Source organism: Engystomops pustulosus, chromosome 11, assembly GCF_040894005.1.
Source record: "Engystomops pustulosus chromosome 11, aEngPut4.maternal, whole genome shotgun sequence".
Lineage (NCBI taxonomy): Eukaryota > Metazoa > Chordata > Amphibia > Anura > Leptodactylidae > Engystomops > Engystomops pustulosus.
In genome coordinates, this window is record NC_092421.1 from 73,384,114 (window position 1) to 73,399,406 (window position 15,293).

A 15,293-nucleotide genomic window follows, 5' to 3' on the forward strand; every position below is an offset into this window, starting at 1 on the left:
AATAGTTATGAGGAGCAGGATAGGAAATAATTAATTATGAGGGGGCAGCATAGGGAATAATTAATTATTTCCTATGCTGCCCCTCATAATTAATTATTTCCTATCCTGCTCCTCATAATTAATTATTTCCTATTCTGACCCTCATAATTAATTATTTCCTCATAAGGGGTAGCATAGGAAATAATAAATTATAAGGGGCAGCATAGGAAATAATAAATTATAAGGGGCAGCATAGGAAATAATAAATTATGAGGGGCAGCATAGGAAATAATTAATTATGAGGGGCAGCATAGGAAATAATTAATTATGAGGGGCAGCATAGGAAATAATTAATTATGAGGGGCAGTATAGGAAATAATTAATTATGAGGGGCAGCATAGGAAATAATTAATTATGAGGGGCAGTATAGGAAATAATTAATTATGAGGGGCAGCATAGGAAATAATTAATTATGAGGGGCAGCATAGGAAATAATTAATTATGAGGGGCAGTATAGGAAATAATTAATTATGAGGGGCAGCGTAGGAAATAATTAATTATGAGGGGCAGTATAGGAAATAATTAATTATGAGGGGCAGCATAGGAAATAATTAATTATCAGGGGCAGTATAGGAAATAATTAATTATGAGGGGCAGCATAGGAAATAATTAATTATGAGGGGCAGTATAGGAAATAATTAATTATGAGGGGCAGCATAGGAAATAATTAATTATCAGGGGCAGTATAGGAAATAATTAATTAATTAATATTTTTTTTATTTTTAAACTTCAGTCCGGCCCTCCAACGGTCTGAGAGGGACAGTGATCGGCCCCCTATGTAAAAAGTTTGGGGACCCCTGCCCTACACTGTACCAGCCTCAGATGCCCCACCTCACCCTACACTGTACCAGCCTCAGATGCCCCTGCCCCACCCTACACTGTACCCAGCCACAGATGTCCCACCTCACCCTACACTGTACCCAGCCTCAGATGTCCCACCTCACCCTACACTGTACCCAGCCTCAGATGTCCCACCTCACCCTACACTGTACCCAGCCTCAGATGTCCCACCTCACCCTACACTGTACCCAGCCTCAGATGCCCCACCTCACCCTGCACTGTACCAGCCTCAGATGCCCCACCTCACCCTGCACTGTACCCAGCCTCAGATGCCCCTGCCCCACCCTACACTGTACCCAGCCTCAGATGTCCCACCTCACCCTACACTGTACCCAGCCTCAGATGCCCCATCTCACCCTACACTGTATCCAGCCCCAGATGCCCCACCTCACCCTGCACTGTACCAGCCTCTGTTGCCCCACCTTACCCTACACTGTACCCAGCCTCAGATGCCCCACCTCACCCTGCACTGTACCAGCCTCAGGTATCCCACCTTACTTACTATTTTCTTGGCTACCTGCCCCAGCTCTCTCCTCGCTCATCCACATGCAATCTTTGATGCCCGCTCCCCTGGCAGCAGAGCGCCGGTGGTTTCCCCTCCCCCGCTCTCGGCCATTATACGGCTGTTAGTTTTAACACTGAGAAATATTTTAAGAGGGACAGTAAAAATCAATGCTGCGGATCGATGGTGCGTAAAAGCCTGGGCTGGACCCGCCTCATCCCTGCCCGCCAGATCTGGCACCGCGCCAAGGGAAAAACCGCTGCTGCTGTGACATCTGTCCCTGGGAAAGCTGGGTGCAGCAGAAGGTGAGGACATTGCAGGCTGCGTCAGTTGTCACCACGGGATCCAAGTGTCACTCAGCTTTCCCAGGCTCCGGAAAAGCAAATCTGTCTAGTTATATGGCAGGCATAGCCGGGGTCCCTAGCAGCAATGCACCACAGAAGCAGCAGATGCTCTATTGTTGGTACGGTCCAGGTGTGCAGCTTCTTCCCGCTGTATACAGGACATCCATCAGTGGGAGGGGCGCGCTCTTATGCTCTGTGGTTGGTGCAGTCCAGGTGTGCACCTCTCTGACTGTACACACACATCCATCAGTGGGGGGGGGGGGGGGAGCTCTCTTCTGCTCTGTTGTTGGTACGGTCCAGGTGTGCACTTCCCTCCTGCTGTACACAGGACATTCATCAGTGGGGGGCGCTCTCTTCTGCTCTGTTGTTGGTACGGTCCAGGTGTGCACTTCCCTCCTGCTGTACACAGGACATTCATCAGTGGGGGCGCTCTCTTCTGCTCTGTTATTGGATTGGTCCAGGTTTGCACCTCCCTCCAACTCTACACACACATCCATCAGTGGGGGGCGCTTTCTTCTGCTCTGTTGTTGGGTGGTGTTGGTACGGTCCAGGTGTGCACCTCCCTCCTGCTGTACACAGGATATCCATCAGTGGGGGATGGGGGGGGGGCCTTCTCTTCTCTTTTTGGTACGGTCCAGGTGTGCACTTCCCTCCTGCTGTACACAGGACATTCATCAGTGGGGGCGCTCTCTTCTGCTTTGTTATTGGATTGGTCCAGGTTTGCACCTCCCTCCAACTCTACACACACATCCATCAGTGGGGGGCGCTTTCTTCTGCTCTGTTGTTGGGTGGTGTTGGTACGGTCCAGGTGTGCACCTCCCTCCTGCTGTACACAGGACATCCATCAGTGGGGGGGGGGGGGGGGGCGTTCTCTTCTCTTTTTGGTACGGTCCAGGTGTGCACTTCCCTCCCGCTGTACACAGGACATCCATCAGCCTCCAGGGCCTGCAGTCATTATCCACACTTCTCGCAGGAAACTGATTGCTCTGCGTTTCCTGATAAAATCCCATTTCCTTTGCGTTGTACAAATCACAGTTTTTCGGATGGCGTCAGGTGAATTAATCAGGTTCCGTGCGGCGCTGGTTGACCCGCGCTCCACCCCTCACCCCGACATTTATTGTCCCCACGGCTGGGGTGGCAGAGAGCAAAGCAATTTACTACCGCGCTGTGCGACTTCTGTTACAATGTGCCAGTGTCCTGAACTCATTCTGCCTGACAGGGGGCCATATAGTAGTATTATACAGGATACATTGTATACCGCTATACCCCCAGTACAGAGTATATGCTGTATTATACAGGATACATTATATACCGCTATACCCCCAGTACAGAGTATATACCGTATTATACAGGATACATTATATACCGCTATACCCCCAGTACAGAGTATATGCTGTATTATACAGGATACATTATATACCGCTATACCCCCCAGTACAGAGTATATACTGTATTATACAGGATACATTATATACTGCTATACCCCCAGTACAGAGTATATACCGTATTATACAGGATACATTATATACCGCTATACCCCCAGTACAGAGTATATGCTGTATTATACAGGATACATTGTATACCGCTATACCCCCAGTACAGAGTATATACCGTATTATACAGGATACATTATATACCGCTATACCCCCAGTACAGAGTATATACCGTATTATACAGGATACATTATATACCGCTATACCCCCAGTACAGAGTATATGCTGTATTATACAGGATACATTATATACCGCTATACCCCCCAGTACAGAGTATATACTGTATTATACAGGATACATTATATACTGCTATACCCCCAGTACAGAGTATATACCATATTATTCAGGATGCATTATATACCGCTATACCCCCAGTACAGAGTATATACTGTATTATACAGGATGCGTTATATACCGCTATACCCCCAGTACAGAGTATATACTTTATTATACAGGATACATTATATACCGCTATACCCCCAGTACAGAGTATGTACCATATTATACAGGATGCATTATATACCGCTATACCCCCAGTACAGAGTATATACCGTATTATACAGGATACATTATATACCGCTATACCCCCAGTACAGAGTATGTACCGTATTATACAGGATACATTATATACCGCTATACCCACAGTACAGAGTATATACTGTATTATACAGGATACATTATATACCGCTATACCCCCAGTACAGAGTATGTACCATATTATACAGGATGCATTATATACCGCTATTCCCCCAATACAGAGTATATACCGTACTATACAGGATGCATAACATACCGCTATACCCCCAGTACAGAGTATATACCATATTATTCAGGATACATCATATACCGCTATACCCCCAGTACAGAGTATATACCGTATTATACAGGATACATTATATACCGCTATACCCCCAGTGTGGAGTATATACCGTTTTATACAGGATGCGTTATATACCGCTATACCTCCAGTACAGAGTATATACCGTATTATACAGGATGCATTATATACAGCTATACCCCACAGTACAGAGTATGTACCGTATTATACAGGATACATTATATACCGCTATACCCCCAGTACAGAGTATATACCGTATTATACAGGATACATTATATACCGCTATACCCCCAGTACAGAGTATATACCGTATTATACAGGATACATTATATACCGCTATACCCCCAGTACAGAGTATGTACCATATTATACAGGATGCATTATATACCGCTATACCCCCAGTACAGAGTATATACCATATTATACAGGATACATTATATACCGCTATACCCTATACCCCCAGTACAGAGTGTATACCGTATTATACAGGATACATTATATACCGCTATACCCCCAGTACAGAGTGTATACCGTATTATACAGGATACATTATATACCGCTATACCCCACAGTGCGGAGTCTCACCCTCTTCTTTTCTCTTGCAGCCTGTGAATGTAATGGACACGCCAGTATCTGCGAGATGCAGACCGGGAAATGTCACTGCACCACCAAGGGGATCAAGGGTGACCACTGCCAGCTGTGAGTACTCCCATCATTGTGTCTGCTGACTACTCCTAGTCACCATGCAACGAAGCACTGGATCTAGAGTGGAATGACTGGAGTAAGACCTGACCTCCAGGGTATCATTTCCACTATACACGATAGGAGTAGTAGTACTGTGCTCAAATAATCAAGTTAGGAGTAGTAGTAGTACTGTGTTGTGCCCATAGATACAGGATAGGAGTAGTAGTACTGTGCTGTGCTCATATATACAAGAGTAGTAGTACTGTGCTGTACCCATATATACAGGATAGAAGTAGTAGGACTGTGCTGTGCTCATATATACAGAATATGAGTAGTAGTACTGTTCTGTGCCCATACATACAGGATTGGAGTAGTAGTACTGTGCTGTGCCCATATATACAGGATAGGAGTAGTAGTAATGTGCTGTACCCATATATACAGAATAGGAGTAGTAGTACTGTGCTGTGCTCACATATACACAATAGGAGTAGTAGTACTGTGCTGTGTCCATATATACAGGATAGGACTAGTAGTACTGTGCTGTGCCCATATATACAGGATAGGAGTAGTAGTACTGGGTTGTGCCCATATATACAGTATAGGAGGAATAGTACTGTGCTGTGCCCTTATACTCAGGGTAGGAGTAGTAGTAATGTGCTGTACCCATATATACAGAATAGGAGTAGTAGTACTGTGCTGTGCTCAAATATACTCAATAGGAGTAGTAGTACTGTGCTGTGTCCATATATACAGGATAGGACTAGTAGTACTGTGCTGTGCCCATATATACAGGATAGGAGTAGTAGTACTGTGCTGTGCCCATATATGCAGGATAGGAGTAGTAGTACTGTGTTGTGTCCATATATACAGGATAGCAGTAGTAGTGCTGTGCTGTACCCATATATACAGGATAGGAGTAGTAGTACTGTGCTTTGCTCATATATACAGGATAGGAGTAGTAGTACTGTGCTGTGCCCATATATACAGGATAGGAGTAGTAGTACTGTGCTTTGCTCATATATACAGGATAGGAGTAGTAGTACTGTGCTGTGCCCATATATACAGGATAGGAGTAGTAGTACTGTGCTGTGCCCATATGTACAGGATAGGAATAGTAGTACTGTACTGTGCTTATATATACAGGATAGGAGTAGTAGTACTGTACTGACCCCATATATACAGGATATGAGTAGTAGTACTGTGCTGTGTCCATATATACAGGATAGGACTAGTAGTACTGTGCTGTGCCCATATATACAGGATAGGAGTAGTAGTACTGGGTTGTGCCCATATATACAGTATAGGAGGAATAGTACTGTGCTGTGCTCATATATACAGGATAGGAGTAGTAGTACTGTGTTGTGTCCATATATACAGGATAGCAGTAGTAGTGCTGTGCTGTACCCATATATACAGGATAGGAGTAGTAGTACTGTGCTTTGCTCATATATACAGGATAGGAGTAGTAGTACTGTGCTGTGCCCATATGTACAGGATAGGAATAGTAGTACTGTACTGTGCTTATATATACAGGATAGGAGTAGTAGTACTGTACTGACCCCATATATACAGGATATGAGTAGTAGTACTGTGCTGTGTCCATATATACTTGATAGGAGTAGTAGTACTGTGCTGTGCTCATATATACTAGATAGGAGTAGTAGTACTGTGCTGTGCTCATATATACAGGATAGGAGTAGTAGTACTGTGCTGTGTCCATATATACTGGATAGGAGTAGTAGTACTGTGCTGTGCTCATATATACTGGATAGGAGTAGTAGTACTGTGCTGTACTCATATATACTGGATAGGAGTAGTAGTACTGTGCTGTGCTCATATGTACAGGATAGGAGTAGTAGTACTGTGTTGTGTCCATATATACAGGATAGCAGTAGTAGTGCTGTGCTGTACCCATATATACAGGATAGGAGTAGTAGTACTGTGCTTTGCTCATATATACAGGATAGGAGTAGTAGTACTGTGCTGTCCCATATGTACAGGATAGGAATAGTAGTACTGTACTGTGCTTATATATACAGGATAGGAGTAGTAGTACTGTACTGACCCCATATATACAGGATATGAGTAGTAGTACTGTGCTGTGCTCATATATACAGGATAGGAGTAGTAGTACTGTGCTGTGTCCATATATACTGGATAGGGGTAGTAGTACTGTGCTGTGCCCATATATGCAGGATAGGAGTAGTAGTACTGTGCTGTGCCCATATATACAGGATAGGAGTAGTAGTACTGTGCTGTGTCCATATATACTGGATAGAAGTAGTAGTACTGTGCTGTGTTCATATATACAGGATAGGAGTAGTAGTACTGTGCTGTGCCCATATGTACAGGATAGGAATAGTAGTACTGTACTGAGCTTATATATACAGGGTAGGAGTAGTAGTACTGTACTGACCCCATATATACAGGATATGAGTAGTAGTACTGTGCTGTGCTCATATATACAGGATAGGAGGAGTAGTACTGTGCTGTGTCCATATATACTGCATAGGAGTAGTAGTACTGTGCTGTGCTCATATATACTGCATAGGAGTAGTAGTACTGTGCTGTGTCCATATATACTGCATAGGAGTAGTAGTACTGTGCTGTGCCCATATATATAGGATAGGAGTAGTAGTACTGTGGTGTGCCTATATATACAGGATAGGAGGAGTAGTACTGTGCTGTGGCCATATATACAGGATAGAAGTAGTAGTACTGTGCTGTGTCCATATATACTGCATAGGAGTAGTAGTACTGTGCTGTGTCCATATATACTGCATAGGAGTAGTAGTACTGTGCTGTGCCCATATATATAGGATAGGAGTAGTAGTACTGTGGTGTGCCTATATATACAGGATAGGAGGAGTAGTACTGTGCTGTGGCCATATATACAGGATAGAAGTAGTAGTACTGTGCTGTGTCCATATATACTGCATAGGAGTAGTAGTACTGTGCTGTGTCCATATATACTGCATAGGAGTAGTAGTACTGTGCTGTGCCCATATATATAGGATAGGAGTAGTAGTACTGTGGTGTGCCTATATATACAGGATAGGAGGAGTAGTACTGTGCTGTGGCCATATATACAGGATAGAAGTAGTAGTACTGTGCTGTGTCCATATATACTGCATAGGAGTAGTAGTACTGTGCTGTGCCCACAGAGGTCGTACTTACATTTTTCCAGAAGGGTAAAAATACTCCTCTCACCATTTTTGAGGAGTATTTTTACCCGAGGAGGAGTATGAAGATTTCGGTAATACACAGCGCACACACACTACACTCACACAGCACACACAACACTACATTCACACAGCACACACAACACTACAGTACACTACACTCACACAGCACGCACAACAATACACTCACACAGCACACACAACACTACACTACACTCACACAGCACACACAACACTACAATACACTCACACAGCACACACAACACTACACTACACTCACACAGCACACACAACACTACACTACACTCACACAGCACACACTCCACTACACTACACTCACACAGCACACACACACACTACACTCACACAGCACACAGCACACACACTACACTACACTACACTCACACAGGACGCACACTACACTCACACAGCACACACAACACTACACTACACTCACACAGCACACACAACACTACACTACACTCACACAGCACACACACTACACTCACACAGCACACACAACACTACACTACACTCACACACTAAACTACACTCACTCACCCGGCCTTGCTCTTAAGTCCCGACATAAACGCAGCCAGCTGCGGGCAGGTAGGGAGATGGAGCAGGACAGCGAGCAGCTGCCCCGCTGTCCACAGGTCTCCCGGGGCCTGCGCTCTCGCTCCAGAGCGCTGCTGACACTGATCACTGTGTCCCGCTGAGCGGCCCGGCGCTGTGTCCATATATACAGGATAGGAGTAGTAGTACTGCGCTGTGTCCATATATACAGGATAGGAGTAGTAGTACTGCGCTGTGTCCATATATACAGGATAGGAGTAGTAGTACTTTGCTGTGCTCATATATACAGGATAGGAGTAGTAGTACTGTGCTGTGCTCATATATACAGGATAGGAGTAGTAGTACTGTGCTGTGCCCATATATACAGGATAGGAGTAGTAGTACTGTGCTGTGCCCAAATATACAGGATAGGAGTAGTAGTACTGCGCTGTGTCCATATATACAGGATAGGAGTAGTAGTACTGCGCTGTGTCCATATATACAGGATAGGAGTAGTAGTACTTTGCTGTGCTCATATATACAGGATAGGAGTAGTATTACTGTGCTGTGCCCAAATATACAGGATAGGAGTAGTAGTACTGTGCTGTGCCTATATATGAAGTATAGGAGTAGTAGTAGTACTGTGCTGCGTCCATATATAAAGGATAGAAGTAGTAATACTGTGCTGTGCTCATATATATAGTATAGGAGTAGTACTGTGCTGTGCCCTCATACACAGGGTAGGAGTAGTAGTAATGTGCTGTTCCCTTACACACAGGGTAAGAGTAGTAGTACTGTGCTGTACCCATATATTCAGAATAGGAGTAGTAGTACTGTGCTGTGTCCATATATACTGGATAGGAGTAGTAGTACTGTGCTGTGCCCGTATATACAGGATAGGAGTAGTAGTACTGTGCTGTGCCCATATATACAGGATAGGAGTAGTAGTACTGGGTTGTGCCCATATATACAGGATAGGAGTAGTAGTACTGTGCTGTGCCCATATATACAGGATAGGAGTAGTAATACTGTGCTGTGTCCATATATACAGGATAGGAGTAGTAGTACTGTGCTGTGCCCATATATACAGTATATGAGTAGTAGTACCGTGTTGTGTACATATATACAGGGTAGGAGTAGTAGTACTGTGCTGTGCCCATATATACAGGATAGGAGTAGTAGTAATGTGCTGTTCCCTTACACACAGGGTAAGAGTAGTAGTACTGTGCTGTACCCATATATTCAGAATAGGAGTAGTAGTACTGTGCTGTGTCCATATATACTGGATAGGAGTAGTAGTACTGTGCTGTGCCCGTATATACAGGATAGGAGTAGTAGTACTGTGCTGTGCCCATATATACAGGATAGGAGTAGTAGTACTGGGTTTTGCCCATATATACAGGATAGGAGTAGTAGTACTGTGCTGTGCCCATATATACAGGATAGGAGTAGTAATACTGTGCTGTGTCCATATATACAGGATAGGAGTAGTAGTACTGTGCTGTGCCCATATATACAGTATATGAGTAGTAGTACCGTGTTGTGTACATATATACAGGGTAGGAGTAGTAGTACTGTGCTGTGCCCATATATACAGGATAGGAGTAGTAGTACTGTACTGTGCCCATATATACAGGATAGAAGTAGTAGTACTGTGCTGTGCTCATATATACAGGATAGGAGTAGTAATACAGTGCTGTGCCCATATATACAGGATAGAAGTAGTAGTACTGTGCTGTGCTCATATATACAGGATAGGAGTAGTAGTACGGTGCTGTGTACATATATACAGGATAGGAGTAGTAGTACTGTGCTGTGTCCATATATTCAGGATAGGAGTAGTAGTAGTGTACTGTTACCATGTATACAGGATATGAGTAGTAGTACTTTGCTGTGCTCTTATATACAGGATACGAGTAGTAGGACTGTGCTGTGCTCATATATACAGGATAGGAGTAGTAGTACTGTTGTGTGCTCATATATACAGGATAGGAGTAGTAGTAGTAGTACTGTGCTGTGCCCAAAAAACATACAGAGGTTACTGTCACTCGCTCCTCCATGTTACACCTCCAGCACTTTCACTTCTTACTTCCCAGAACTGAGCAATTCCCTGCTAAGCAGCGGATCCTCAGGTCTGTGCATCTATTAACACATTAATTATAGCGAACGTGATGAATATTGCAGCTTTTCTGCAGAGCGTCGGCTCTTTTTAGAGGCGTCAGGTCTGAACACGTCGCTAAATACGGTAATAAGTGTGTAAGAACAACAACGTGCCCTCAGGGGATAAGACGTGAGGATGAGGTGCTTAGCCTTTTCCTGAGAGAGCTGATGATTGTCACCTTGTGTCAGAGGCTTTACACCTGACGTGGGGCTCATTGGGGGGTCCGCTTATTGTTGTCTCATTACACTGCCATATACTGCACCATTACACTTCTAAGGTTCCCTATGTAGCAGAACTGGACCTGTGGGATTGACTCCTACTCCCTGTATGGCGAGGTGTATAGTTATGTTCTCCATCTTCATCTACATAGATTCACATTCCAGCAGTAACCCAGCTTTACCAGGATCAGATGTAAGATTACGTATAGAGTATGAGTGAAGCCAGCTCCATCTATTTAGGATTTCATGCAAAGTAAAGGGAACATGGTGAAAAGCTGCACAGAGTCTACAACACCCCTGCTGTGCACCATGGAGAAGACACTACAACACCCCTGCTGTGCACCATGGAGAAGACACTACAACACCCCTGCTGTGCACCATGGAGAAGACACTACAACACCCCTGCTGAGCACCATGGAGAAGACACTACAACACCCCTGCTGTGCACCATGGAGAAGACACTACAACACCCCTGCTGTGCACCATGGAGAAGACACTACAACACCCCTGCTGTGCACCATGGAGAAAACACTACAACACCCCTGCTGTGCATCATGGAGAAGACACTACAACACCCCTGCTGAGCATCATGGAGAAGACACTACAACACCCCTGCTGTGCACCATGGAGAAGACACAACAACACCCCTGCTGTGCACCATGGAGAAGACACTACAACACCCCTGCTGTGCACCATGGAGAAGACACTACAACACCCCTGCTGTGCAGCATGGAGAAGACACTACAACACCCCTGCTGTGCAGCATGGAGAAGACACTACAACACCCCTGCTGTGCACCATGGAGAAGACACTACAACACCCCTGCTGTGCACCATGGAGAAGACACTACAACACCCCTGCTGTGCACCATGGAGAAGACACAACAACACCCCTGCTGTGCACCATGGAGAAGACACTACAACACCCCTGCTGTGCACCATGGAGAAGACACTACAACACCCCTGCTGTGCAGCATGGAGAAGACACTACAACACCCCTGCTGTGCACCATGGAGAAGACACTACAACACCCCTGCTGTGCACCATGGAGAAGACACTACAACACCCCTGCTGTGCACCATGGAGAAGACACTACAACACCCCTGCTGTGCACCATGGAGAAGACACTACAACACCCCTGCTGTGCAGCATGGAGAAGACACTACAACACCCCTGCTGTGCACCATGGAGAAGACACTACAACACCCCTGCTGTGCACCATGGAGAAGACACTACAACACCCCTGCTGTGCACCATGGAGAAGACACCACAACACCCCTGCTGTGCACCATGGAGAAGACACTACAACACCCCTGCTGTGCACCATGGAGAAGACACCACAACACCCCTGCTGTGCACCATGGAGAAGACACTACAACACCCCTGCTGTGCACCATGGAGAAGACACTACAACACCCCTGCTGTGCAGCATGGAGAAGACACTACAACACCCCTGCTGTGCAGCATGGAGAAGACACTACAACACCCCTGCTGTGCAGCATGGAGAAGACACTACAACACCCCTGCTGTGCACCATGGAGAAGACACTACAACACCCCTGCTGTGCACCATGGAGAAGACACTACAACACCCCTGCTGTGCACCATGGAGAAGACACAACAACACCCCTGCTGTGCAGCATGGAGAAGACACTACAACACCCCTGCTGTGCACCATGGAGAAGACACTACAACACCCCTGCTGTGCACCATGGAGAAGACACTACAACACCCCTGCTGTGCACCATGGAGAAGACACTACAACACCCCTGCTGAGCACCATGGAGAAGACACTACAACACCCCTGCTGTGCACCATGGAGAAGACACTACAACACCCCTGCTGTGCACCAACTATAGGGGTCTCTGCCTCTGGTGTATATTAGGGGGGCGGCGCTGCGCATTCCTGATATTGGGGGTTCCCATGCCTCTTGTGTATATTATGGGGGCAGCACTCCGCACTCCTGATAATGGGGGTTCCTATATCTCTGGCGTATATTATGGGGGCAGCACTCTGCACTCCTGATTTTAGGGGTTCCCATAACTTTGGCGTATATTATGGGGCGGCACTCCCCACACCTGATGTTGGGGATCCCCTACCTCTGGTGTAAATTTTAGTTTGGCGGCGGAGGTAACTAGTGCTCGGCGGGGCTCACACTCTCGTACTCATCAGTGTAAAGCTGTCAGCATCTGGCGGTCGCCGCCGGCGTGAATATTACGGTTTTATTTAGGGAGTGTGAGGCAGGTGCTTGCTTAATGCTTTCCGCCACCAAAGCCGCAGATTTTATCTTCTCCGTTTCTCTGTATTGGGCGGTTAATTACCCAGCGGCGCGCCGCCGCCCCTCCCCCAAAGCAGAGCCCCATAGACGGTGCTGATCCGATACACCACTGACACCGGGGAGATAAAAATATAATGGCTCCACATCACGACACGTTACTGCGTCTATCACCGCCGCCTCCTATATTGTCACTTACTGATTAATAAAACGGAAATAACTACAGTTCAAAGAAGGTTCACACCGAGAGCTGCAGCGAGTCTGCCTGCACATCCTGACACACTGCACCGGATCTGCTCCACCTGCAACGTCTGATGTTCCAGTCTGCACATTTTTTTCTGGTGTTATGTCCTGACTACTCCAGTCACATCCAAGGCTGCAAAAATAATTCTACTGATATATTGTGAAACATCCAAACCTGTATTAGCAGACATGAAGTAATAGCGGGTTCAGCCTTGGATGTGACTGGAGTATAAGTCATGGGTGTTCTTATACACTGACAGCAAGCAGAGATCATGGAGCTCATGTATACAGAGATGAAACTTTATCTGTGTGATACCTGCCCTGTGAAGGGTTAATCTCCCAGTGATCAGGCAGAGCGCCTGCAGATTCAGTGCAGACAGTTATGGCGGTCCTGTATCTAATCTCTGCCTCCTGGATTTGTCTCCTCCGCTCCCTGCGCTGCTGCCATATTTCTTGGGGTAGAGGCCTCGGCCGTGTATCGGGGAGATTGATGCTGCTGGGCATTTACGAGGCTCCTGTTATCTGGGCGCTGCAGGGATAGAGCGCGGCGCCTCCTGCTGACACCTCGGGGAAGGACCCTGAATCATTGAGCACCGCAGAGAGCAGACCCAGGAGATACTCTGCTTCAGCTCTGCTACATCAGCATGGCTAATAGATGGGCACCGCCACCCCTGGCACTATGGCGCTGATCACTGACTCCACCTCCACCTATCAATGAATTCAAGAACTGAGGGTCTTGTTAATTATCCAAGATAATGAGGGGTCCCTCCAATCATCTCTGCTCTGGGGGCACATGCAGGACGCAGTAACACAGGTGGATGAGGTACATGGCTGATAACAGAGAACAGTAGTGTGTACTGCGGAGCTTCTCCAGGTACATGGCTGATAACAGAGAACAGTAGTTTGTACTGCGGAGCTTCTCCGGGTACATGGCTGATAACAGAGAACAGTAGTGTGTACTGCGGAGCTTCTCCAGGTACATGGCTGATAACAGAGAACAGTAGTGTGTACTGAGGAGCTTCTCCAGGTACTTGGCTGATAACAGAGAGCAGTAGTGTGTACTGAGGAGCTTCTCCAGGTACATGGCTGATAACAGAGAGCAGTAGTGTGTACTGAGGAGCTTCTCCAGGTACATGGCTGATAACAGAGAGCAGTAGTGTGTACTGAGGAGCTTCTCCAGGTACATGGCTGATAACAGAGAGCAGTAGTGTGTACTGAGGAGCTTCTCCAGGTACATGGCTGATAACAGAGAGCAGTTGTGTGGAGGTTTACAAGTACCTATAGTTTCTTTCGGGCGTCTCCTGATCTCTTGTGTTTTCTCCTGCAGATGTGACTCTGAGAATCGCTACCTGGGGAACCCGCTGCGCGGAACCTGTTACTGTAAGTACCCACCTACAGCTCCACATCCACAGTTACTGATGATACTTCCTTTTAACTCTGTGGAGTAACTGCTCTGAATGTTACTGGCACCAGAGAAACAGTGTGATGGCAGAATAGTGAATGCAGCTCTGGATGTGACTAGAGCATTGCTCGTTCTTGTGCGATGCAATAATTAGCTGTCTGTCCTCCTCTGATGAGACTGTGGGATGTGTCAGGACAATGGCGTCTGCTGTGACATAAGACAGATGTGCGGCCGGCAGATTATCCCTCAGCGATGAGTGACAGTACATCCCCCGCCGCAACCGAGTCCGCCATGCGAGTACAGCGACAGTTGTGGAATAAGACGTCTGTGTGATAGGAACAAGACTAGAAATCATCTGCAAGAGCAAATACAGGACAAGAGTCACCCCCCGAGCAAGGCTGATAACACAGAGTAATAGACTGGATCCCCCCTGTACAGTCTCCTCTCCCCGGGATGTAATGGCTGATAACAGAGAGTAATAGATTGTATCCCCCCTGTACAGTCTCCTCTCCCCGGGGT

The 15,293-nt window shown here is 46.3% G+C and overlaps 1 protein-coding gene across 1 annotated transcript in view; it reads left to right on the top strand.

Moving 5' to 3' along the window:
• The window catches only part of ATRNL1 (attractin like 1), a 313,371-nt gene that overhangs the window by 163,295 nt on the left and 134,783 nt on the right, over nucleotides 1–15,293 (top strand). Inside the window, exons 20-21 of the mRNA XM_072130772.1 lie at nucleotides 4,662–4,755; nucleotides 14,700–14,752. Coding sequence (XP_071986873.1) covers nucleotides 4,662–4,755; nucleotides 14,700–14,752 — 147 coding nt within the window. The remainder of the gene's footprint in view (nucleotides 1–4,661; nucleotides 4,756–14,699; nucleotides 14,753–15,293) is intronic.